Below are 27531 nucleotides of genomic sequence, written 5' to 3'. Positions count from 1 at the left end.
ATACTCATACTTTTCATAGAAATGTTGTCTTTCTGAATATATTTAACTACGCAATCACAATTTTGTTATGTTTCTTTTGTTGCTGACTGATTTTACACTCCGACACACACTAGAAAACAATACATTTGAAAATATTTAACACCTTTTTAATAACTTTTTAACCTCTTTAATGAAACGATGTCCAACTACTTGACTTGGGTTATTTATTTAGTTTTCTTTTCTAATTTTCTCTCATAAAAAGCATTCATTTGCAACTGTTGACCAGCTGAAGAATGCAAAACACACTATAAGTATAACACACTAAACACAACTATAAACTCACAGCAGCATACTACACTCAAAAATATCCATTTAAATCATCATAAACAGCTATGCACAACTTTGTGCAAAATGAAAAGAAGACAAAAGTTTTACTTTATTTTTCAGAGTGAGAAATCGTTCCATTGTTCCTTGGTATTTGGGAATTACTGTTGATAGTACGGACAGAGTCAAGATGATATTTTTTTACGTATCACAGCAGACTTGGCGCATGACTGAACCATCCAATCAAAAATGGTAATGAAGCCGCTTCATCACTTTAATGGTTTGAGTGATGCCTGGAGGGAGGCAGCGACTGAGGCCGGGTCAGCAGCGCGTGATGAATCCCATCCGTTATTACAGAAAGATATATGAGACATGACAGGTGGGATTGAAGCCTCCATCAATTGTGTCATTAATGATTAGATTGAGATTAATTGACCTCTGGGGAACTTATCGCGTTAAATTGGACGCCATCTGCACGGAACAGACTCAAGAGTTTGGAGCACCTTAAAAGGGGTGTGTTTTTTTTACTGAGTGTATGTTAGAAGTAACCAGAGGCTTCTGCTAGCGTAAAGAACCCGAGTCACAGAAAGAGCCGTTTCACCAGTGGGACTCACGGAAGACTTTGAGCATAGTTCTGCCCTCTCCAACTCCAGCAGGTCCAGCCGTGACCTGGCAGTGAAAGGTCAGCTCATCCGACGGCTTCACCGACGTGATGACAAGAGAGGAGTCGTCTCCGATGGAGACCCTGCCGCTCAGCGGTGTGCCATCATCACCTTTCCCTTCGCTGCCTTGAGAACGGAAGGCTACACGCTTCCTGGTTTCCTGGTTTTCCTGGACGGTTTCAACAAGCGCAGTGTAAAGGTTTCAAAAAGGAAACAAGGATTAAAAGTAAAACCCTGTACTTACAATGTACCACTCCACTAAGGTCTCGCTGAAGGCCGGGGAAACCGTGTATGTGCACGGCAGCTTGGCGGTCTCATCCTTCCGCACCTCAACTTTAGGAGCCACTTCGACGTTGACAACTGCGTCGCAAACTGTGAAGGGAAATACAAACGGTTAAAGCATTACAATAGAATAAAAAAGTAGTCCCTGGTAAACATAAATGAATCACAGAGTGGATGACTGACCAAAGTAAATAAGGATCCAGGGAGGACACGCGGAAGAGACACAAACTGTGTCTTTGTAACTAGCCAAAGTGTTTGTTTATATCCCTCCGGGCTTTCAGAGTGCTCAAACATGATGCTTCCACAGCCGAGTGGGATTTTATCACGGGTGGAACTCGCCTTTCCTGCGACGCCCTGGGTACTTCGCACTCATCACTGCTCAAACAGAACTCATAAACTAGCAACAACAAGCGGCCCGTGACGTCCACGCACTCGGTGGCTCCCTCACTGTCAACACAACAAACACCCACGCTCACACGCAAAGCAAAATGATGTGCTCCTCTGGAGATGATAGCTGGCACTGGAGGGAGACTGGGGAGGTACTGATAGTCAAATCTTTTTTTAGAGCCAAACCAAAATCCATCAGAGGTTTAAGGGGTAAAAGGTCATTAATGCGATTTTTTTTTAAATGTATAGAATGTGAAAAAAAAAGTGGTTAAAGCCTCACAAGAGGAAGGTCTCCAGTTCAAGTCCAGCTTGAGGGAGTTTGGACACTTTTAAATTCCTCCCAAACTGCTTGTCTAAGCTGAGCCAACTGAGGGTGGGATGTCCTTCGGTGGTGGAAAACAGCATCACACAATTGTAGAAGGAAATTGTTTTAACAAAAATGGAATATCACTCTGTCTTTCGTTTGTCTGCAGCTCACTATTTCATGAAAATGTGATTTTTTTTTTTTACTTTTATTTGAGATTGTTTGGTTTTTCTCTAATGTCCATTTCAACCGTTGACTTTTATTCATCTTGTATTGGATCGGCAAAGCTCTGAAATCTTTCAGGGTCCAAATATCAATTGTAGGAGATCCGGTTTTTAGTGCACAATTGAATCTAATTTTGAGCTAAATGTTTTTCTCCCCCGAGCCGAGCATTTACCACACATGCTCTGCTTGTATCCTGTGATGAACTCAAGTCTGGTCTTGAGTGATCCCAATCTTTTGCGTCATGTAGCGAGGATGAATGATACAGAATCTAGGGTTCTGGTGTATAATGGATACAGCAAAAGGGGGTTAGCGTGTTCTCCCACAAACTAGACGGCAGGGAAAGCTAGTGCAGATGCAGGCTGTCCCTTGTGACTTTCAAGAACACGGGACACCGACTGGTTTCTGTGGGAACTCAAGCAGATAGTTTAACAATTTAACTGTATTAGAGAGAACAGCGCCAGTCTGAAAACACCTTTTATTGTTAATGAAGTTAGAGTCTACACAGAGACCCACATCACTGGGGAAGGAAGTTAACTTCGGTGTGTCATTTTTTGGACTGAACCACACCTTTTTCAATATATAAAGTAACTGCTGGATGCTTCACCAAAGCCTCTTGAAAAACCACACTTGTTTTAGAGACATAAAATCCTGAATTCTTCTCGACTCAGAGCTTTAAATCCACTGGAGCATCAATTAATTATGCTGTCAATATTTAAAGCTCGAAGTCAGACGGTTACATTTTTAATGTGTTGTGGAGGACATGGACTTCATGGAGCTCGACTTTAAAAGCCAGGGCTGAGACATGGAGAAGATGAAAGAGTGCTTGCTCATGGACAGGATGAGGCATCTTGTTATCGCTCCTCTGCGAGGAAGAGGAGGAAAGTATGAAAGAAGGGTGTGTGTGCGTGTGTGTGAAGATCTTTCGCTCAGGGTGTCCATGTGTGTGACATTCCAACAGGGTCAGATCTTACAATTCAGCCTGACCCGCAAAGCACATAGAGGGTCAAAAGGTCAGACAAGTGCTGACGATCTTATATCTTCCCCCCGCCTGCCCCTTCTGCTCGTAAATTTGTTTTATTAATGCAAATATTCTCTCAGGCGCAGCATGATTAGTTTGACTAACTGGGTTTTACGTTTGGGGAGATGTTCCTCTATTACTGTGCCAAACCAAACAGCACGCCAGGAGAGAAGCAAGCGTTCAAGAATGTGTGAGTGACCGGAGCGGCGAGCTCTGAGGCAGCACTCAGGATTTAAGTGGTGCATGGGAAGAAAACACACACTCCTTCAATAAAGTGACTCACTGGCACAAGTGCAGAAACCCCACGTCCTCCCCAGAACGGCTTTCTTCTGAGTCATCATCAAAAAATATTTTGAATTTTACACTAGTGAGTGGAGTATAGTTTAGTGTTTCTGAGTGATCATGCTGTTTAGCTTTAAAAAAGTTATTTTTCAAAGGTGTGGACGAAGAACTAGGTGAGCTGAAAAAAGGCAAATTTCTTGTCTCACGGTTCTCAACAAAAAAAAAAGTCATGAGCCAGGGGCAGGAAAAAAAAATGTGAGACCCAGCTGAGACATCCAGCAGCGGCTCAGTCTAGACTGCAGTTGGACCGCTGCCCCCTCGATATGACCTCCGATAAGGGCAAGAAGCTCCATGAATGTGAGGCCTGCTTTATTAACAGGTCAATTGGCCTGCATGCTAACAAGAGTCATGGATGCTAATTCAGTTGTTCTCTTTGGAACACGCAGCATTTTTGTTTCTAACACATGTTTAGTCCCAGCGTGATCCATCAATCTGTGGTCCTGTGTTGTGCACACCCGACAGCTGGACGGACAGATCCGGCAAATTAAAGCATAATTAAATTCCCTTTTGTCCAATCTGAGCCCGGAGCTGTGTGTCTGTGTGTTTAGAAACACAAGCTGCTGGCTGTCACTTCGTGTGAGGAACACCGAGAAAAAAAAAATGGGGTGGGGGGGCGTTGGACGGAGGGGTGGTCAGGAGGCAGCACCAGCTACATGGGGGTCTAGTTAGCTGACGCAGGCCAGATAATCGGATTTAACCAAGGAGAGGGAAAGTGTGTGTGAGGTGCGGTGTGTGACCTGGAAGGGAGACAGATGGGAATGAGACGGTCAGACTTGGAGACACACACACACACACATACACTTACAGTTCATCTATAATGCATGGGTTATTTATGAGCAGCTGAACTCACTACAGTTGACTACAGCACGTGTGTTGGTGTGTGTGTGTGTATTTGTGCGCCAAAAAAGTGAGATAAAAAGATTCAAGTCTGCAGTCAAGTCAGCATGACAGAGTGGAGTCGACCCGGAGAGCAGCTCCAGTCCCACATCTTCTGAAAAGTTAATGTTCAACCATCTTCAATACTTTTCTCTGTCTGTCTCCTTTCGCCTTGTCTTTGACTCGGCTGCCACTGTGTCTTTCTCAGTTTGCCTCCATCTACACAGACACGGAGAGGCGCGTGCCCCCCTCATTACGAAAGAACCAGCTGAATCCTCTCCTGTCCTCTTTTCCCTCTCTTGTTCCCCCCTTCACCTACTGTCGTATTCCGGACATCAAACTCTTTCTCTCCCTCCGACTCGCCTCCTTTTATCCCTCCTTCTCAAAGAGCATTCTTTAATACCCAGAGCACAAACTCTCTCGTGTGCATCTCATATGCGCAAGTGTTGGGTTGGCAAAAAATAAAAAATAAAATAAAGCCGGAGGAGCGAGTTAGAATTAGAATGATGGGGAGAACGAGGAGGAGGGAGAGAAAAGACTTTGTTTATGATGTCACAGCATCTGGTTGAAAAGCTTGTCTGTTATATGACCAGAGATAACCCCTGACACCAACTCAAGAGTGGCTGTATTTCCTGAGCAACAGACAAAACCTCTTGATAAATCTTCAAATATTCACAGCTACACTCCCTAAACTTGACCTTTCTCGCTTGAGGAGATGATGTTTACCTGAAATTAAATCTAAGTCATAGTGCAACAGCTCACCAGACCAGGACACATTAGTGGTCATGTGATTGATGCACAATGGCAAGCAACGTGTGTAGGTGTGTGTGTTCCAGGGTGGTCCGAAACAACCTTGGCCTCTAACAGGATTAGAGAAAGTGTGTGTGTGTGTGTTGTCAAAGCAAACAGAAAGGACTGAGCATCAATGTTAGATGGAGGACTGGCTCACCTTCAAAAAAAAAAAAAATCTCAGACTCAAACTCGTGACGCACTCAGAGAAGGCAGACCTTCGCCAAGCAGCTCATACAGTATCCTGCCGTGTTGTTGTCTGAAATTTAAAACTCAATCTTGATCGACTTGAAACGTGAAACTAAAATGCAGCTGCATTCAAGTGGTGTTGGAACATATGATATTTTCGACTTGGCAAGTCTGTCGCTCTCCTCCCTCCAATGATTCTGGGATATAAATCATAATCCAGAACAGCATCAACATATCATTCCAACCCTCACCCATTCCAGAACATGACCTTGAACTCCACTCTGACACAGCAAACATATTCGAGAGGCTTCACTTTTAGTTTAGATTTATGAAATAAATAAATAAAATTGTCCACTGTTGCATTGCTGAGGCAGAATGAGTGGTGGAAGTCCTTATCAAGCCTGATCTGATGGGTCTTAATAACTATGTATATCAGGTTTTTAGGATTAGTTTGAATAAACACTGTAACTAATACGTAGGGACAGGTGAAAAAAACTATGGTGGCTCACTTGTGATACTTATTTACATCGCAAATGTGTAAATCGTATTAGACAAATATATGTGATAGTGACATCCTTACTGACTTCAGTTGAGTCTTCACCGGAAAACAGTGAAGTAAACTTGGTCAGAAATCATGGTCTAAAGTTCGTATGGAAACGGCGATGTAAAAGCAGGATGTTGCAACTTTGCACTGAAATGAGCGACTGGATAATGGTCCATTAATGTTCCGAGCTGGACTCCAAAATCCTGTTTACCAGCCTCTTCACGTCCATTTAGGCTGCCATTATTTTTCGGTTCCTCTGCGTTACGGAAACAGTTCATCTTGTTAGGAAATCGTGTTTGTTCAGCAACGGTTTGCCTGATAAACATTGTAAGTGCTGGAAATAAGCCCGAAAAGCACTATGTTGTTTTACTAGTGTTTCATTCGCCTTATTTATGTCGTGTCACAAGCTAAGCTGGTCCTCCCTAGTATCTTCCTTAAGCCAGTACTAGAGTTTCACTCCACAATCAAACATATTTCCATACGCATGTATGCATGTGGGTGTCGGGGTGGGTCCATGTGGGGCGAGAATATCCGTCACCGCCTGACTGATGAGACATGAACAGGTGCAGTTCAGGACCAGCAGCTGCTCCAAAACACACACTCGCTCACTCACACACCAACAAAGAAAGTCACACAGGGTGGGCAAGTGTGAAAGACAAGCACAGAGAGACACAACTGAGTGACAAACGGGGAAGAGAGAGGGAACTTCTCAAACAAACAGAAGTTTGGAGAAGCGAAAGTAGTTAGGAAGGGGCCATAAAACACACAAACAAGAAGGGGGAAACAGTAGCCTCTCTGTGTCTGGATACTTCCTACACTCGCACTCTTTTTTTTTTTTTGCATTTCTTGGAACAGCAATCTGCTGTCTGTTTTCGATCAACTGTAACTCTACATTGACACAGACAGAAGCTGCTTCTCTGATCTTTTGGGGGGAGAAACATGATTTCGTCCCATTCTGGTTGTGAAACAATAGAATAGAAACAATAACACAAGCGTGAAAACAACATGATGCCAGTAGTAGAATGCATTCTGCTGTAACTTTTATATGCTGTACATCACTGGAGTGCGGCTTTACTAAGTCAAATCTCTCTTGTTTTGAAAATAAAGTGGCACCTGAAGTCAAGCATCACTTTTTAAAGGCAGTGAAATGTAAAAGTAGCTCACCAATTACAGCAGATTACATCAGAAAATCTCCCTGTCAGAAAAATCTTATCAGACTTCACAGGGAAGTCAGAAGCTGCAGCAGTAATGACTCCCAACTGAAAAGCAATTGTTGCCTCTCAAAGACCATCTTAAATTTGCGGAGAGAAAATCTCGGCTCATATTTCACTCCACGAGAGACGTGGCTGCCGGGACTTCAGATTTCAGTTCCTGTGTGGTTTATGTGACGGTAATACCTGAGCGTAGACGGGTAGGGGGCGACGATGGCCGACTGATCCCGGATACAGACGCTAAACACTGAGCACCGCAATTACAGGCTATAGATGCATCTGTCAGGACTCGTGAAGAAGCTCAAGCGAGACACACACCTGAAAGCCCATGGCGACATCTGAAGCACAGGTTGCAGCTTGTTGTTTAGGAACAGAGGCCCTAAAACTTGCAGCCAGGGCGACGACATGAGCTGGAAAGTGTTCACTTTTAAGGGGCACTTGGTGCTACATTGAGATCAGGTAGCCATTCTTCTGGTCTGCAATATCATTCTATTTGGCCAGTGAGAACATTTCACAATGGCCACGTCCCATGCTATATGAGTCCCATACAGCACTGCAAATGTCATAGCCCACAGTCTTGAATCCAGATGAAACATTTTGTATTTGACAATATTTTGTTACTTCCACTCTGGTGGTAGACACCTATGACTCAAACACAGTGCCAGGAACATTCAGCAATTCTTGATAGCTAAGCTGCTGTCTGGAAATTCCCACCGTTTTAAGCAGAATGTCTGAGTCACATGCTTCAAAGGGGTCAAAGTCCTCTTTCAATCCATGTAAAAAATATTGACATGCATGACTGCAATGAAAGATCAAATTAATTCCCACAGGATTTCTTCTGATGGGCACATCAGGAAGACATTACACACCTTGACGAGAGATACAATCTCTTCATTTGATCCTGAGGAGCCATCTTTGGATGCCCAATCTGAGCTGTAAAGTGCCTCCTTTTAAGTAGCTTCATTGCCTCTCTAGATCTGAGGCAGAGGGTTGTTGACTGGGCTCTTTGAAAAATGGACTTCTTGACTGGGCTGTTTTTATTATCTTGAGACACTTGAGAACAACTCAACATGAGGGATCGACCGGTACAGGAAAGACATGAAAGATATCGACCCATTATTTTTGAACTCGGTGCCTACGAACTGCCTTAATCTGAACTGAGTTCCTACCTGAGAATCTGAGTGAGCTTGTATAGATCAATCACACGTATTAAAAGCTACTGTTGGTAGGTACAGTATTACGTTCACGGTTACGCTGCTTGTTTTATATCAAACAAAAAAAAGCCTGTGATGTCTTCTTGGATTCGAGCTAGCCTCAAGGTTGAAATGCTTCCAAACTATGGTTCTCTAATGCAGCGCTGCGTTTTGCTAATAAACGCTAATTCACCTGAATTTCAACGAAGGCAACACTCATTTAGACGCGGAGAGAAAGGACACAAGTTCAGAAGAGGTCGGTCTGTTGTGCGGCTGAGTCAAACGTCAGGCTATTAGTTAATTAGCTTAGCATGCGTTAGCTGAAAGATAGTCACATCTGTGTATGAAGAAGCCCAAGTCACGGCAGATCAGCGATTCCGCTAATGATGTCTCCCCGCTGAGATGATTTTGTGTGTGAGCAGCGTGCGTCCGTTTATGTGCTTTTGAGCGCCCATTGTGCCGAACAGGACAGAGAGGCGGGATCGTGGTGGCGGCAGATAAATCACAGCTTTAACGCCAAGTGTGTTGTGTCATCTCGTGGCTGTTTAGGAGAACAAGACAAACACTATCAAGTGGGCAACAAGGTCGCAGTCACACACTCTTTTGTGACGCGGGGGATTCCTGTCGGCCAGTCCTGTTGTCCCGGCGACGGGGGTGAGAAGTCGTCCCCTTTCAAACAAGGGCGTCTGTGGGTGCTTAGAGTGTCGGTGCTCTCAAGTCGGGAAGTCTGGAGCAGAACATGAAGATAAATGGTTGACATAAAAAAAAAAAAAAAAAGGAGCCAGACAGAATGCACGAGCGGAATATTAAATCGCTTGGCTGACATTGCGGTTTCTGTAGGGGAAAATACAACAAAGTCACCCTAAAAGGAGATTATAAATAGAGCCACAGCTCCTACTGCTGCGTAAGTGCTTCTGCTCTCTGATGTACTATCCATGATAAAGTGAATGAGTGTCTTTTCCCATTAGTGCACAATTGAGCTCATGTTTTGTCCAGAGAATTTGGACCATTTATATATGTCTCTAACAGACGGGCGTTGCTAGCTAGTGCCTTGTCCTTTTAGAGCTTATAGAACAAATGAAATGGGTGACTGAAACCAAATATGGGCTTTTACTGTGGTACAAATGGTACAATGCAATTCATTTGAAAAATTTATTTTACATAAATAAGATAGGCTGCTTTTATGAGAAGATGTGGATAGTAGAATGTATTCATATTTCAGAATTCCTATTAAAGTTCTCCTTTACTTGGGTATGGCCTTAGCTAAACTGCTATCTGACATTTTAAGTTAAGGAATAAAGGCTACGGCACATAAGACTACACGTCTGTAGAACAAATCCTGTTATATTTGCTTTTAAAATACATATGTAAGTAATACACTTTGGTCTGTTTTTATGGTTTGCTTTTTTTTTCCTTGTCAAATTGGATCAAGATGAGTACCGTCAAATTCAATTCGTTTTCAAATCAAAGGGCACAAAGTAGAGAGAGCCACCAATTACTCCAATCTGTCTCCTCCTGACCGCCCCACCTCTCACTTCCACGGGGGGAACTCGATTTGGTGGAGGAGGCGAACAGTAGGGAGCGTCCAAGAGAAAACCCAATCAGTGGAAGTCGCTCAGGGGGCAGAGATGAGAAAAGAAGTTAATATTTAATGTTCGGGGGGCCCCCCCAAATACGGGGCTCCATCCCTCCTCGCTCTCTCGCCTGCAGGCTTTCCAATTAACACACCCTGTCCTTTCCCCCTCTCTCCAAATCTTACTCACCGCTCCCAGATTTAGTTGACAAAAACCTCGATATGAGGGAAAAAGGAACATCAATTTCAAACAGAACGACCTGATTTTATCAAGCGGAGTTTTGTTGCAGAGCTGAGAAATCCTGAACTACTTCTCCCCTTTCATACAGACGAAATAGACTCAGAGATATGTTCAATGAACATACGGTAATGGCTGGCTCAGACAACACCGAGCCATTTCTAGACGTAGCTTTTTCTCCATAGATTGTGCGACTCCTACCTGCCATGGTTATGCAGGCAGCTAAAGCAAAACACTAAAGAAAGTGAGCTCATGCAAAGAGGATTTGGGGTAAAGGTGAGAAAAGCACCTCTCCCTTGTGCGTCTCCAATTCCCCCGGCTCTGCCTATTTACCGAGGTAAATGACTCACTTTAATGGAGCAAAATGATATGCATTGTTTGTCCGCCTGCACATGTTGCGACTAATGTCGCTCCGCATCTATAATAGACTATTCTAATGAGCCGCATTCAATGATGAGAGCAGCGCAGAAGATGATCAAATCCTCAGAGGGGCCCACGTAAGAGCTTCCTCTGCCAGGATGATGATGATGGATGGAGGGGATTGTCGGACAGATTGACAAGTGAGGCTCGAATTAGCCCAGGTGAAATCCTGAGTTCATGTTTGTAAGTAGACGAGTAAGAGCTGGACTTCATTTTTTGTCTGCCGCATTTCTTTCTTTAAAATCATAGGATGCTTGGACCCGGTCCAGTTTCACAACAAAATGCAACCAACAAGAACATCAACTGTTCGGCATTTACCATTTTATTTTCCCATGCATTTAGATGCGATTTGTCAAAGCAGTGAAAGAGACTGGGAGGTTTTGTGCCTCATCGGACGAGAGGTGAAAAAAAACCAAAAAGGCTGACTGAGTATAAATAATGACAGAGACATAATGGCTGCAGCTAATCTCGCTAAAAGGACAGAGCGCTGCCGTCTGCGCAGTCCCTTTCCCTCTCGCTTCCTCTATTTGTCGATCCTGGAATCAATTAATTCTACTGCTCATTTCCAAGCAGACAAATACTCGGCACAGCTCCCGTTTACTGTAATGCAAACCCCACTGGAGTGTGTCAACTTCCTCCACGCTGCACGTTTTGCTGTTTGAAGGAGATTAAAAAGCAGATGTTGGAGAGAGGAAGCAAGACTTGAGATAAGATGTGAGGTGCCGAGAGGTGAAAGCAGGCCACTGCCTCTCAAATTTCCGCCGTGGGGTCCTGCCACCAACTCCCACCCACCCACATACAGTGTGTCCTGCCAAGTATGCTGTAATACTGATGAGTTGCAGGATGTATGGCTCCATGTTCTATTTACAGTTGGCTATTTACAGTAGCGCCACTGTCGCATTCACAAACACACCTGTCTGGCCTTCACATCTCAACACCAGGTCTCTTCAAACAAGCCATGTCACCTATTTTCCCCCCCGGTAGTCGCACATGGGTGCATTGTTGGGTGGACAAAGGATCTTTTTATGGGTGAGCAGGTTACGCACACATAGTCTCAAGCCTCAGATTAACAGGAGGGTCCCGTGGTAAACAACATAGAAATGCCAACTCTCTTGCCTTCAGCTACTTCTGGAAATGTAAAAGGTATGAAGAGTGAAATTATTGTTCAAATGGGAACACTTTTAGTAGTGTATGAGTATTGCATAAGTCCAGTGGAAATTTCCACTTGAAGTGCCATTTATGCAACAGTGATAGATAAATGCATTTCCCATTTGCAATGTGAAACGCCACAAAAAAAAGTGGCATTATCAAGGCTTGCTTTCGATGGATGCCATCCCGAAAACGCACCTGCATCCCATGGTACTCCGTGCTTACATTACAGTTTGTGGCCACAAAGTCATTGGGGCAGCTGCAAGTGTACCTAAAGAATGGGTTGACGCCAACGCCGGTCCAGTGATCCAAAAGATTAGCGACACACAGTCCGATATCTGACCTGACCTCCTCTGACCACAGTCTGTCAGCACCATCTCCCACCTCTCTTTTTTTCCCCACAAGAGTTCCGCGAAGAGGTTTAGCACGAGCAACCAAATGGACAGAAGCCAACATCTCACACATGAAAACTGCACCTTAGAGAGAATTACAACATATTGTATTTGACCTAGGGGTCCAACGGACTTTTGCATCTCAGGGGGATGCAGATGCCTGCGTTGCACGATGTCGACTTCCAATGGAATTGGTGTCCTTCCCACAAACTTTCTTAAAGCCATCGGAGGCTTGTCACATAAAAAAATGGTTGGGAAGGGAGTTAAGCCATTATAATTTCATGTTGACTTGCAACGCCTTGGGAGCGAGGCCTGTAAATAAAAGTGATCCAGTCCCAAAATAGAAGCTGTCAAATACCCCCGATGACTTCATTACCACAGGCGGAACACATTGTCTCTGTTGCTTGTTCATTGTTTGCCTGCTATTCAAAACATCTGCACTTATCCTCATTTTTTTTTTCCACTGACCTCTTTCCAAAATCCGCAATTCTCCCTGCGACGAGACCCCCCGCCCCCCCTCCTCTGGTTTGGTAGAAGTGCTGAGTAGCACTCTGCCTTTTTCATTTAAAAACAGCGCCTCCCCACCCCCCACCCCCCCAGCCCCTCACTCCTAATGAGCCTTCATTTTGGCAGCGGCGAGAGACCTGAACAGCGGCTAAGAGGAACACCATTTCATCTACTTCAGCTGACAGCGGTTCCCACTTCAGACCCTCTTCTGATGCCCACGCGGGAGTATGCTAAAGCAATACGCTGGAAATAATGGAGCAAATGGACGGCACACTTTAAATTAGCCTTGATTATCGGGGCGCATGTGTCCATGATGGTTACTTTAATGAAGAAGTCTATTTTAGGGGTGACATACCATATCAGTGATCTATTGAAATCGCTTCACTTTCCTCATACACAAGAAGCACAAGCGTTCGCAGTGGTTGTCGCTCAACTGACAGTTATTATGGGGCTATGTTGCTGTTTTCAGTGAAACCTGTGTTTAAGTATGAGGTGTATTTGACAATGTTAACAAACATATTGGTAGAAATCCAAACGCTAACGCTGTACTCTGGATAAATAAATTCAGTGTGGAGAGATTGGCACCCACAGGGGTTTCCTATTCTTTGTGCCCAAACTGCAATACAAGAGCACTTTCTGAATAACAGGGGGAATTATATGGGGGTGAGGGCTCTCCTATGAGGCCAAGCCAGTCGGGCGTGACAAGCCGGCACCGCTGTAATAAGATAACAGGCCACTGGAGTACACATTGAATTATTTGTCATGTCTTCTCCACTACACTTTTCTTATCCACTCACTGCTTCATTTAAAAAAAAAGCCCGACCATCAAGCTCGATAGGCCGGCTAAGCCTCAGTGTGCTGGCGAGATAGGGGGACAGAGCGGAACGAGCAAACATGTTGGCCAAGTGATAGCAGAGGCAAGAAAGAAAAGAAGCGGGAAGTGTATAAAAGACGGCGTGAAAGCGAGTGTGTCGGTGGATGTGTTCGACCGAGGCGTCACAGATAAAGGAGTGACGGTCTTGAGAGGATTTTGCAATGTCCAATTCAACCAATCCCTGTGAATGAGCAGGGCAGGTTTTTCAAATCCAACAATTTTACTTTCATCAACATCTGAATGTGCAGTCCTTGGCTGTCTGCTTTCCTCTACTACAGCGCTACCTGTGTACCCACGAGAGAAGAAACCTGCACCCAAAAAACAACGGTGAAGTTAAAAGTAGAAAAGATAATGGTGCACTGCTTATGACGAACACAGAGAGCGGACATTTGAGAATGAGAAGGGTGTGCATAGCTATGGGTCACTGGCTCCAGACAGACTGAGTCGAGCTTACCTCCACTCCTCTGCCATTACAAATTACTCCAGCACCTGCCCTCTGGCTCTCCTCCCTCCATACCCTGTTCCCAAAACACTCCACTCTCCGCCTCCTCCCTTCAGTCTCTGCGAGGACAAACAGTCTTCTACAGTGTTGACAGTAGCAACACTAGGTGGGAGGTAGAGAGATACGGGAAATCCCAGATAAAACTCCTTCATTGTGTGCTCGGAATACACGACTTTGAGGTCCGTTTTGCTTTTAAATGATAAAGAATAACTGCCAATGGCCACTACGGAGATGGGTCCGCTCAAATAAATCACCTCAGCGGTCTGCGAACAATGATTCCTTGTTGTTTTTGTTGAGATTTATCAAAGTGATAGTGGTCATCTGATTGGCATGAGGTGCCGCTATCAACACCCACAACAGTATGAGCCACAGATTTACAATAGTCTGTCTGGCCCTAACTCTCCCTGGCATTCCTCACACACCGACTGCTCCACACAATCATTCTGACGTGCCACCTCCCAAACAGTGTTCCTTCCCTTCCTACCTTCCCCCTATTTTCTTTTCCCTATTATGGTGGATTAACTTATGCTGCTTGGATGAACCTCAGTAAGTGGGGGGTACAAAGTCACACACCACTTCCCTCACAATCGCAGGCTGCTGGGCAGATATGGTCACAAGCCCACTGGCACGGAGCCTTCTGGAGAACAGGGGAAACACACGCCCACATCACATACATGCACACGCACGCACAGAGCAACCAGACTCCCATGTTGAAACTGAGTGAAAGGTGCAGGATTCACATTAAAGCCGCTATTAATCCCCTTGATTCCACCATGATAGAATAATTCAGAGTTAATTACTATTCTCCCGCTTTTTGCCCTTTCTTCCACACAATTCCTTAATCCATGCAAGTCCTGCTTTCACTTGCTAAATCGCTCATTGGAATATATTATCTTCCATTTCTTTACAGTAGATCCCTCTTTGACTGCTTTCCAAATCCATTATTGGTTTATTTCTCCCAGCTGCGTCTGCATGTCTCGGGCACCACATCTTCTGTCCATATAAATATTTCAACAATTTCACTTCAACAGTGTTTGTACGACTTTAATATACAGCAAAGACTACAGTAAAAACCAGAAGTAATTCAAGCTTACAAAAAAATACTGCTCATCATATGTTCTGATGGTACAGACCCTTTATAAATGGAAAATAAATAATGTATTCTTGCTTGCACAAAATGAAATTTACATCTTGGCATTCATCAAATGCCAAGTATTTGAAACTATACTTTTCATTCTTAGTCTATTATTTATTTGACTGTAGGATTAATCTTGGTCCCCTCAGTAACATAAATTCTAAAAAATAAATGCATATTTGTGAATTTATGAGACTTTCTGAAAACTCTGGAACCAAAAATGAGAATGTATGTTGGATCCTATACTGAGTTTTGATGCCAAGAGCTGGAATAATTTTGACTAACACAGTAAGCTAGTAATGACTAGGCATCTCACTATTTTAATAACTACAATATGACGGTTAAAGAGAGTTACATGGCATTAAAAGGCTTCTCGGGTTCATGAAACAAACTGCTTTATTTGTGTCCTCCACTTCCAGTTCTCTCATCCTCTTCTCATCTCAGCTGGACGAAGACACAGTTAAAGCAGAGGTAAATGTGTCGAGAGCCCCGCTCCTCAATAGTTCCCTCTCCAACACACTAAACAGAGCAAGTCTTGGCAGCGTAGAGTGCCTGGCACTGATGTTGTGTGTTTCTGGTTGGAGTTTGGAGCCACTCTGAGATGAATTAGAGGAGCGGGGAGACCACATGGCTGGCTGAGAAGATGACTCTCACAAACAGCCTCGGAGCCTGATACAAGCTGAGGTGGGAGCATGTACTTCAGATTGAGTCCATCAGCACATATCCTCGTTCCATATTATTTAAGTGACTGTCAACTTATTGACAGACAAGAGAGGGAATCGGACACTAGGATTGCTGAATATGAAATCCTGTATTTACTGGCCCATGTCATCCACAGTTGTATTGCAATACAAAGTAAATAGAAGTAGACTTTCCTGACAATCCTCCCCTCTGACACCAGTCAACTTCATGACCTCACTTACAGCATCCACGAACCTTCCTTGGTTGTCTTCCTCTTTTACCTACATGTATCATGTCCCCTGGCCTTCCTCTCCACAGGCCTGCCAACTCTGCTTCTTTTTGAGCTGACTGGACTCACAGCAAAAGTGGTCACGGTCTGCGGCGCCTCCGTGCTGCGTCACACCAAGCAGTGACTCACGTTAGAAGCACTTTTACATGAGGTTTGCAACACTGCAAGATCTGTGACAAGTTTGAAGAGAGCAATGTGCCGCAAAAAAGGTTTGGTTTGGGATCAACTCTGATTCCATGAGTAAAAGGAATTTCAAACAAAGGTCATGCATGATGTCAAAACAAGTGAAATGACACTCTTTCGGTGAGAGGGTGGCATATTGAACATGTTTGAAAGTTAAATGCAATTCAACGTCTCCTAATAGAGATTTACTTTCAAGATTGACTGAAGAAATGATCAACGGTGACTTCCCCAAAACAGCAGCAAAACACAGAATAAGAAAAGGAAACTCTTTCAAGCGTATGGTGCGAGTCAAGATGACGGCTTCTGGTGCCAGTCCAGTGCAGAATAGGTACTGAAACAATCACAAAAACAGAGCGAACAAAGACTAGACTGATAACAAGAGGTAATTTTTTTTATTTATACTCCAGCAACTCTGCCAAAACAATGTAAAATAACATTTACATTTGGTTGATGACTGACTAAATTATTCATCAACCAATGTGGCTCTTTCAGCGCGTCCTATTTTAAACTTGAATCACACATGTATGAAGTGCCACACAATAATGAACTGGGGTTGCCTCATCCATGCGCACGATTGTAAATGTAATATATTTATAGATGCGGGGACAGTTGCCGCACATCATTGGTATGCGGCAACATTCCATCTGTATCATTTTCATTGCCGACTTGTTGTCATTTCTGCGCCTCAGAACGGAACGCAGCAGTGTAAATAACAAGCCTTTTAAAGATGGCTTTCATTGTATATCGACATGACACACTAGCTAATGTCTGGTGGCCTTCAATTGCAGTGCAAACATACCATACTGAAACGAAAAATATGAATTCATAAAAGTTTATTTTGAGAAGGCAGATAAGCCAAGGAGACAAGGAGATAGTTGGTGTCGTCTGGCGCCTACAGACATTCATAGATGGCAAGGACGAGGAAAAATAGTAACCATCCTTCCGCCTACACATATTTACACACCCAGCTAGCAAATTTCAAAAATCAAGAAGCATATGGACAGTTCAAGCGCACATGTCAGAAGTGGCATGCAGATCACGCGCTGCATATTTTAGCATAAACTGGAGTGAATCTGAGCCCACGCACACAAACAAATACTTGAGTTAGCCGACTCTGGTCGGCGTTAACCTCGCAGCATTCCTCTCTAATCTGCAGTATAATGGCGCACCTGTCTTCTCCCATTCTCTATTATCTGCACTGATATACAGTTGGGAGTTGACTGTTCATGGGCCAACAGCTGATCCTTCCTCTCTTTCTTCATGACAGTGTTTTATTAGTCTGAAGTAACCGCTCTGTTTTAGTCAGTAACAGCAAAGACATTAATGAATGACAGTAATTGTTTAGCTTATTTCTCTTCAATATACAAGTAACATCTGACTTACGACCTGCTCGACTTACGTCCCCCTGTACTTACGACCACGGCCAGCAGATGCTTTTTTTTTTTTTAGTATATATTTTTTTGTTGTTGTACATCTTTCTGATAAGTATTTATCTCATATTTATGTATTTTTGGACATATAATTTTTGTTTTTGTAAACCGGAGATCACATACCGAAATTTCGTATGTGGTAATTCTAAGTATATATATATATATTCTAAATATATATTTATATATATATATACAGTGGTACCACGGTTCTCGACCACAATCCGTTCCAGACGGCCGTTCGAGCAGTGATGTGTTTGAAATCTGAATCGATTTTTCCCATTACAATGAATGGAAAAAGAAATAATGCGTTCCAAGCCTTAAAATAGTCTTTTGTAGGAGTGAATGTAGAGCGTCTGCTGCAGGTGCGCTGTTCCTCTATGTGTGTGGCCGCTGCATGTGGGAGGGGTTGCCGAGTGAGTGACGTCTCTCCAGAAGGGAAGAGGTGCCCGGTGCGTGTCCAGCTCTGAATGTGCGCTTCTGTGCAGTTTGGCTGTGACAAAGTCATAAACCAAGTCACGCTCTGTCCCAGACTCGCCTCATCCCTGTCAGAGCTCCAGTCGACAACAGGACATCAAACCCTGGAGTGGAGGGAGAGCGAGCACCTCCCCTGTGACACTCTACCACGGTCCAGTGCGGAGACAGGAAAGGTTTTACACCTCAATATGAAGAAAAAACAGCCAGTAAAGGTAGCTAACAGGACACGTCTGCATACGGAGGCTGCGTTATATACAATAACAAAGTGCGTCGCGGGTCAGCTGATCGGTCCGCACACATTATGTTTTCTCCGGCTTTTTTCGGGGACGTTCAGCTCTGGATTTTCGTTTGAAATCCGAAGCAAAAAAATCTCGAAATTTTCGTTTGAACTACGATTTGTTCGAATTCCGGGATGTAAGAAAACCGAGGTACCACTGTATATAGTATTTTCCCCCAAATTTTTTATTTAATTTCACAAAAAACACGGCTATACACGGCTTCCAACTTGGCATGGCAAGACATTTTGCTGGTCTGTGACATCGGTATGATGTCACACACAGGTGAATTCTACAGTGAATACAGTCATTACTTGGCATATCTTTAAGTGAGGAGATAACAGCTATTTCTGCCTCAAAACCATTTGTTCTGGAAGCCAGAGGTTGCACATACTTCAGCAGGGAACCTTGTTGCTCTGGTAACAGACGCAGGACTTAATGCCAAAGCAAGACAGACATTAGTAAATGTGGGTAGGACCTGGGTGTAAAAGGAGTTTTTAAGGCCATAAGCGGGTCAAAGATTGTAACAGCGCAGGCCAGTGGGGGGGGGGGCGAATAACTAAAGCAGCGGGCCGGCGGGGTTGGTAGCCGGGTCACATTATTATTGATTGCCTGACATTATGTGGACAGCAGGGGCGGCCGCGGGGACAGACGAATAAATTGTGGCTTGACATCAAAGCCAGATTGCTGACATTGAGCCTGCAGGGGACAAAAAGTGCTCACGGCTGGATTAGAGGTGAATAGATACACGTACTGTCGACACAGACAGAAATAAACAGACAGGCAGCGCCGTGTCGGAGGGTTACCTCATCAAAATGAAGCCTGCACAAAGCCAGAAAATGAAAATGACAGAATGGAAAGGGAGGAAATGTCAACCATAAATAATTCAATATCCGTGCCACTACTTTTTTACAAATTGGGTATTTTTTAAAAAGTAAGACACCAAGTGTCTCACACTCATTTACATATCAAGGCTCACTGGAGACCTTTTCAGAGTGAATAATTCCAAAGCTCATAAATTTCCAATCTGCTCCCTGTTACTTTTATTCTTTTACTTTAATACATCTTTCAACGGTTATTCATAATTCTGGACAATGATGTCATGATTAAGAATTTGAACAAAAGTGAGGGAGGGACCAAGATGATACACTTTGGGCTGGAGGGGGCTTCATCCTGTTCGCGTGTTAAACAGTCAAGACGAGAGGAGTCATTTTGGATGACAAGAATGTCCAGCTTTCATGGGGTCATCCTGTTTACAAGTTCGGTCTTCCACGGTTGAGGTGGACAATAATTTTTAGAATGTGCAGTTGTAAGGCGAAACAGAAGCGGCCACTGTTTAACTGCAGTCTCAGCACAACTGCGACATCCCTGTTAGCGCCATTGTTGACAGCTTTAACTTTTATTCACGTGCGTTTATCTCACTTTCTCTTTGTGCAATTGTTTTCACGAAGCCTTTCGGCCACATTTGAATTCTAATCCTTCTAAGCTAGCAATTAGCCACAAATATAAAACGGGGGCCGCAGGCTGCTGGATATATCCACATAACTCTTTTCGATCTCTGAAGGACTTTCGTCTGTCTTAAGCGCCATCAATCACTGTCTGTTAAATGATAGACTGCCCCATTGCGATGGCTATCAGCTAAGCTAACCGGAGCCTGGCGATAAAATCTGGAATGTCAGGAACCTGAGAGAGACAAAACAACACACGCCCAAACCTGCACAAACCCGCAGCTACAGGTGATGGAAGATATAGACACGTCGTGGGTCGAAGTGAGGAAGGGGAGGCGAGAAGTGTTTTCGGCAGGAAAAGATTGAAAAGTCATGGCAGGATGTTTTCACAGCCTGAGAAACAAACACGTGGCGCTGACTGAAAGGTTAGGGTTTCCGAGAATACCTCCGCTGCAATCCAGTCACTGAAAAGGCACATCTTTAGAGCTTAGGTGAAAAGGAAAATCCACTCCTTTAATAGATGCCATGGTTCATAAGAAGCTCAATATTGAGGTTTCCTCGGATGGCTCGACGTCTGCCACATTTATATCCAACTAGTTGGCAAGACTTCAGCGTCAGACATGTGACTCATCACTTTTAATTAAATTCAAGTAGATCCATTTTTTTTAATACACAGCATGTGCAGTATTACAGAAAATATATCACCATTATATGTAGCGGTGAAGGTGAAACTTGTCGGAGATGGATAGAAACATTCAACAGGTCAGAGAAGCTATGTTGTTGAACTGTTTGAATTTCACATAGACTGGATTATAGAGGAACTGAATAAGGAAGCTTAACTTGACTTTGGATTCTGAAAACATTTCACCTTCAACTCGAAAAAAAACTTTGATGGCTGCCTTTCGGGATTTGGCTGAAAGGTTTTCTTAAATACTCTCAAGAAGACCTGGATGAATGGGAAGTGCAATGTACTTCCCATTCATGTAACACTAGTAACGTGGGCGCCGTGCTGAGATTACACTGATGACAGACACTGATGCCGGCGGAAAGGGGGAAAAAAAAATGTTGCCAAACCAGCATGTACACGTGCCGCGATGCACGACGTGATCAAAGGCAAATTAAGAAAGCAATATGTCAGGGTGTCCTTGTTGTACTTTGATCGTGGCTACTGCATTCCGTCAAGGCAGACATTACATAGAGTGAGTGATTTGTTTCCCTCCTTTTTATGAATAGAGTGTAAAGAGATACCAGCCCTGGAAATAGAGGCGTGCCATCATCCCGACCTTCTTAGTCATGTTGGACTTGAAAACGGCAGGAAGTCACTATATCAGTGTTTGGATTGTTGCTTTCTACCCTAAACACATCCTAAGATGCAGGTAGTTCTATTATTTTGGCGGACGCAAAAGAGGTTTGACACATTTGTCTTTGCTTAGAGGCAGTTGAGTCAGAAAACCAAAATGAAATTGCAATTAATATTGATAAAACAACAGAATTGTTTGTTTCTCAGAATGTAAATGAATCCCGTGGGTGTTTGTTGAGGAGCAGATGGTCCAGGTGGGCGTCCCGAGTGAAATTGGGCTGCAAATTAAAACATCATATGGCGCAGAGCAACACCAGATGATACTATGTGAGAGAGGAAGATGAGGAGGAGGAAGGCTTTGAAAGTTCGCAGAGTAGCTGAAGCTCATCTATCGGCACCGGCACTCACCTGGCACCGCGTTCCTCCTACGTCAAATCCGAGCATCTGGTTGTAATGAAGATGCCTGAGCGTGAAGAGCACAGAAGAATGGGGAGCAAAGCATGGAAAGGGGGTTCAAGGAGAAATGGGCTGGGGTGGAGGATGGAGGTCAGGGAAGAAGGATGAGGTCAGATCGAACCTGGGCTTCAGTGCCACGTCAGGGCTAAACCCTCTTTTTATCCTACAGAGGTATTTTTAATCATTGAATATTCAAGTATTCAACTTTTTATTTTTTGGTCATGTATCTGCCCAAGTTATCTCAACAAAAATATTTTTTTTTAATTTTTATTTAAAAATGCATTTTTGAATCTCTCATAACATTAAAAACATTTAAAATGTGGCATTCGTATCAGCATGATGATATAAAATATGTCATCATCAATGCAATAATTTCAATTATATTTAAATTCATTTCTTAAACACTCACTAGTTGAGTCTACGTTTTGCATTAATATCTTTTCTACAAAATTGTAAAATCTCAACTTTATCTAACAAGTAAAGCCATTTATAAAACCCATCTTTTCCCACTCAACATTTAATCCTTTAAATGAGTTTGGATCATCGCAGATTAACTCAATAAAATCCCGATGACACCGAGAACATTTCCGTTTGTTACGTGGTTGAAATGTGAGGGGGATGTGAAACAGTTCATATCAGTTCATGCAGCACAGCAGCACACAGATATTTAAAGAGGGATGAAACAAAATACAGCCCATATTTAATGGACATCTGCGATCCGAGGACGATATTCATGTCAGTCGCTGCCTTTCATTTCGCGAGAGGGGGATGGAAGCAGCAGAGAAGAGATGGAGATAAAAGCGGACATGACACTTTTGAACTTGTTTCAATTAGAGGAACTGAAAGACACCGGCTTTGAGGAGCAGGACCTCCCATCAGCGTCCTTTATTCATAATTCACGACACTGCGTGCAAAATAACAGGCGTGCACTTAAGAACATGTGTTTTTCTCTGGGAGCAGGTCAAAGAGAAGAGGTGCAGAGGTTCTAGATTTACAGAGGGACGTCACCATTTCCACTAAAACAGTGCTTTTACCAGATTATTTTTTGCTTCATCTATTTCAGTTTGTGTTTGTAAATGTAATTTCAATCGGATGATGTAACGCTGCTAGTGTGGTGCCTCATGATGGACCTCTCCTAAGTGTCCCCCGCCTCTAACTGCAGGTAGCTGCGATAGGCTCCAGTCCTCTGGGCTTAATAAGAAGAATAAGCAAACATCACCACTTGAACTAGCTGTACAATTGTGTTATCAGAGAAAGAATTGCATTGGCAAAGGTAAATACTTTATTTTCTCTTAAGGAGGCGTTTTCAAACTTCTCGGAGGAGCGTTTTTGGAATGCCAGAGTTCAAATTGAGTGGCTGGACTGGAGGCCCCTCAGGCCAACTTTGACATTTACTGTGTTGAGGGTGTTTGCGATGGGTTTGCAGATGGCGGCACAAGCTTGTTCATACAGGTAGGAGGCAGGAAGGGGTAGCGTGAAGGGCAAAAACACAGACTATCTGAAAGTGGGGGAAGGTTGTCAAAACGCGCAGGAGTTGGAAACTATACTGCCGAGTCGTGTGCTGAGGAATGTGGAAGTTGATGGACAGGGGACGTGGAAGCTGCCTATCATCCAGGCTGATGTGAAATTTTCCATGACTGCAGCCCTACAGATGCAGAGGGTTGCTGGGGGGCAAAGCAGCCTACTCTGGATCGCCGTAATGAGCAGAGCTGCAGGCTGAGGTGGCAGGTAGACACTCGGAGGGAACACTGAGGTTTACATTTGAACAACACACTCGTGCAGGCAGATGGGCCGCAAGGATGGAAGACAAAGTGCGGCTATGCTGTGCCCACGTGCTACTCTTCACTGTTGTAAATGACCAACATACGGTTAGTAGAGCTATGCTCCAACTACACACTAATGACCCCATTCAGTTAAGCGACACGATCAGTGGGAACTGGAATCCACTCAATATGAAACACAAAATATGAAAACAGGTGTTACAAAAAGACGACAAAAAAACTGAAAACAGAAACTTCCTTCAAAAGCACATGCTTTTCCCATGACACTTCATAGTCAGCAACTTCATCCCTTATCCCAGGTTTCCACAAGAATAGTGTTTGTGGTTTCCACTCCAGTTGACTACAATTTGAGTCGATTTTCCTTTGATCACGTCACAGTGTGCTTTTTTTTCTGTTGCCCTTTCAGCTGCAGTGTTTCACGACACCGTGGGCAACTTGTCATATCAGAAAGACAGAGGTTGTGGTTAAGGTTGGGAGTGAAAATGTGCTCAAATGACATTCATACACTGGGAAAAGTGTAAGACTTGCCTATCCACTGCCTTGCTGCTGCAACTGAGACGGATTGCGGACGCACAAATCACGCAGTAAGTGGACGCACACATGCTTTTCCAGCTCCCACTGCTGGCACATTCAAGGGAATCCTCGTGTTACTCCTCTTTTCTTATCCCTGTGGTCATGAGGCAAAATGACTTTTAGGCTAGGACTTCACTGACTAAGACTAGAAACCATGAGGCATTCCATTATTGTGTATTTAAGCAGTTCCACTCTGGTTTTCCATGAATTAGACAAACATAAACACACAAAGATAAAAGTTTTGTCATTTATTCGAGTGAAAGCAAAGGGCCGAGGGAGGTCTTTGCGCTTCATTAGCGTCTACTGAATATTTAAATTGCATTTTTGGAATGAAATGCCTGTTTCTAATTATCCAAGACAATTTCTGCTGTTGCATAATAACCTAGTAGAGAGTTATTATCCAGATAGCAGCCTCTGTATTTATCTGATAATTGGACCAATTTGCGCAGCAAAGCTGGCTGCTGCGAGCAAACAGAAGCTCTGTAGTGTGTCAGTGATACCAACTCATATGGTTTTATGAACAGACCTGTGGACCAAGCCTGGCTCAGACTGATATGGAGGTTTGTTTTCACGAGTCTGAGCCAAAAAGCCAATCATTTGGATTTTCTGTCGCGTTTGAATGGGCGGCTTTGGCTGCCCTCTGAGAGTCAACTGACTGATAATCCACTGCAGGGGCTCGAAGTGGGAAAAGCCAGACAATAAAAAAAAAGGAATCAGCAGAAAGAGTGACATAGAAAATGCTTTGGGATACAGGATTCATTTTGTTTGTTCAGATAAAAGCCTGTATCGGCTGCAAAACAAAGGCCGTGGAAATTGATAAACTCGGGTTAGAGGTCGTTGCTTAATGCAAAGTTACTCGAGGCCTCAGGGAGATTGAGTTTCCATTTGAATATTCAGCTGTTCTTAATGCCACAAATAAACGTGAGTGCTGGAGAAACAACCGGAGACCCCATGACCCACTACAGAGTATGATCTGTTTGAAGTAAGTGGTCTTCCTGATGTGCTTCCTCAACCTAGCCACAGCACACACAAGCCCAAAGTGCTGACTTACAGACTACATCTGTAACTGGAGATCAAACTGCAAGCATTATAGCTGGAGAACATGTCTAACCTCTGAGCAGCAAGATATGGTCAATTGTGTTTTCAAGTTCACTTTGAATTCATCAGCACTCTCAATCCCACTGGCTCACACTTTCTTCTCCCCCAATGTCTGACACCTTCTTCAAATAAAGGAGAACAAGATGGTTCCAAGAACCTAATGCCATCGATAAAGATGCTCCTCGATTTCTCTCAAAAAGTTGCTGTTCCTCTGATATCTGACTTTGATCCAGAGACCAAGTAGTAAGTCCACGATCACAAGTATGGGGAACTGCAAAAGATCTCTAGTAGGAAAAAAACAAAAGGATTTGAGGGCTTGTTTACGTCTACTGAAGCTACAGCGCAACAGATAAGGCGCTTGTGTGGCTGGCTCCAAGACACCTGTGAACTACACTGCCTTTAAAACTACCTCTCACATAATCATTGAGCTCAAGTTAGCTTTAGCAAGAGGTCCCTGCTGCACCATGAGCTATGACTCCACTGCCCTGTCATGCCGATAGTGGGCTTGGCTTTGTGGCTGTTCAACCGTAGCTCCAACTGTTCCTATATCAGCGCCAACGATACCCGCACACACACATATGGAAACAGATGGATGGAGGCAGGGGGTTGCGAGTGGGTGAGGGGCAATGGGGTAGGATGTAGGTGGTTGATTTTTTTATTTTTTTTTCGCCAATTTTCTTGCCAAGAAAACCACAGTCCCATCCTGCCAGGCTGGATTTACCAGATACCACCAGCTGGCTTCCAGAAGCCGCAAGCATGGCGACACAATATGGTGCATCGCAAACCACGATGACTAACAACTAGAAGTTTGTAGGAATGGATTTGAATTACAGTATAGCAAAGAATTGGGTCGAATACAAGCAAGACTGCGGACAGGTATTTTGGAAAAAGCTGTTTTAAAAAACTGTACAACATAAAATATACCCTTCATTTCTGTCACTTAAAATACCAATGAAAACCTATGATACAAGAAAGGAGCGTGTTGGGAGGCTGGATTTTTATTCCGTGCTGTGGCTTACTGGTGGGCTCTCCTGCAAGTTCACAAGTGTACTGCTATACCCTATCGCAAGCTGGTACAGCCATCAATGTGGGGGACTGGATCCACCCCAACACACACACACACGCACCTATTTATAACCTCTGTTAAGTCCGGATTCCAGCTCTTGTTGGGTTTCCAATAATGTTCACATGCTCATAGCATGTCTGCACTGACTGACAAGTGGCCACACACACACAGTAAAATCCTGTTCCCTCCACCAAGTTCCTCAGTCACATTCATGTATTAAAACATGTGAAAACCCTGAAACTTCCCACACACCTCTGACATACACGTCTACATACGAGCACAAGGCTTGACGCACATGCAACTGAAAACCATTGTTCTTTCCTGACTGTGCCTCCCCTCACTCCTCACGTCCTCCTGCTTCTCCTCTCCCACTTTCTCCCTTTCTGCTGTGTGTGTAATCAGCCCAGCATTAATACCTGCATTCCTACAGCTACAGGAATGTTTTAACAATGCCTCCTTGTTCAGGTAGTGAGCGAGAGAGACCTCACCGAAGGGAAAATAAAATCTTTCAGCTAACATTGACTTCATAGCCCAACAACAGAAATATGTGATTAAATACAGCTGCAAACTGTCCGAGCAGAAACAGTATGACAATGTTTCACTCATTCTGCGACACAAGGAGATTGAAACTTTTGACTTTAAAAGAGAAACAACCCTGAGAGCCACTAGGAACGGCAGATAACATCATAGACATCAACGTGTCAAAGCCTTAGCTGAGCCACCTGAAGTGGTCCCCAGGAGTCTGAAATGTAGTTGGCCTGAGGAGTGGAAAACTGTGATAGCAACACGAAGAAAAAAAAAATCAGATATCCATGTTACATTTGTTGTGAGACTAACTATGTCACAAAATCCGTGGCACGAGACACGAGAAACGCAACTAGGTCACTGATTTCTGCTCCTTGGTAAAACTGAAAAAGCAGCATGATACTGAGCTCCGTCATGCTTCCACTGACATCCCACCCTCTCCTCCTCCGTCCTCCTTTGTCAGCTCTGATTATTGAACATGCCTCCTTTCTGCCCCTGCCATTAACCAAACCTACCCCTGCACACAACCTTCCGTGGACACACACACTCTTTCTACTAATTGACAGGGGCTGTCTGCGCATCTTTCATCATCCTCTGTGGATATAAATCTTGAAGTGTGTGTGTGTGTGCTTCAGTGTACTGAGTGGGATTTGGGATCAAAAAGGCTCCAGTAACCAGCTCTAGACCCCTGAGCAGATCTAAACCCTCCAAAGGGATGTTTCAAGCCAGCAGATCAAGTCTTGCTGCCATCATTTCTGCTTGATCCAACAAGCTAAAATTGGACTTCCACCACCAAAAAGCTTTCTAGGTTGTAAGTACTTTAAACCCAAGTAACAA

General features: G+C 43.8%; 1 protein-coding gene across 2 annotated transcripts in view; it reads right to left on the bottom strand.

The window, feature by feature from the left end:
• The window catches only part of bcam (basal cell adhesion molecule (Lutheran blood group)), a 47208-nt gene that overhangs the window by 10342 nt on the left and 9335 nt on the right, over positions 1 to 27531 (bottom strand). For both annotated transcript variants that reach the window (XM_053880419.1, XM_053880421.1), the window contains exons 2-3: positions 1210 to 1337; positions 918 to 1134 (exon numbers count right to left, since the gene is read on the bottom strand). In XM_053880419.1, the coding sequence (XP_053736394.1) occupies positions 918 to 1134; positions 1210 to 1337 (345 nt within the window). The remainder of the gene's footprint in view (positions 1 to 917; positions 1135 to 1209; positions 1338 to 27531) is intronic.

Source organism: Synchiropus splendidus, chromosome 12, assembly GCF_027744825.2.
Source record: "Synchiropus splendidus isolate RoL2022-P1 chromosome 12, RoL_Sspl_1.0, whole genome shotgun sequence".
NCBI lineage: Eukaryota > Metazoa > Chordata > Actinopteri > Syngnathiformes > Callionymidae > Synchiropus > Synchiropus splendidus.
Note: the sequence above shows the minus strand (reverse complement) of the source record. Positions and strands in the feature narration are given on the sequence as shown.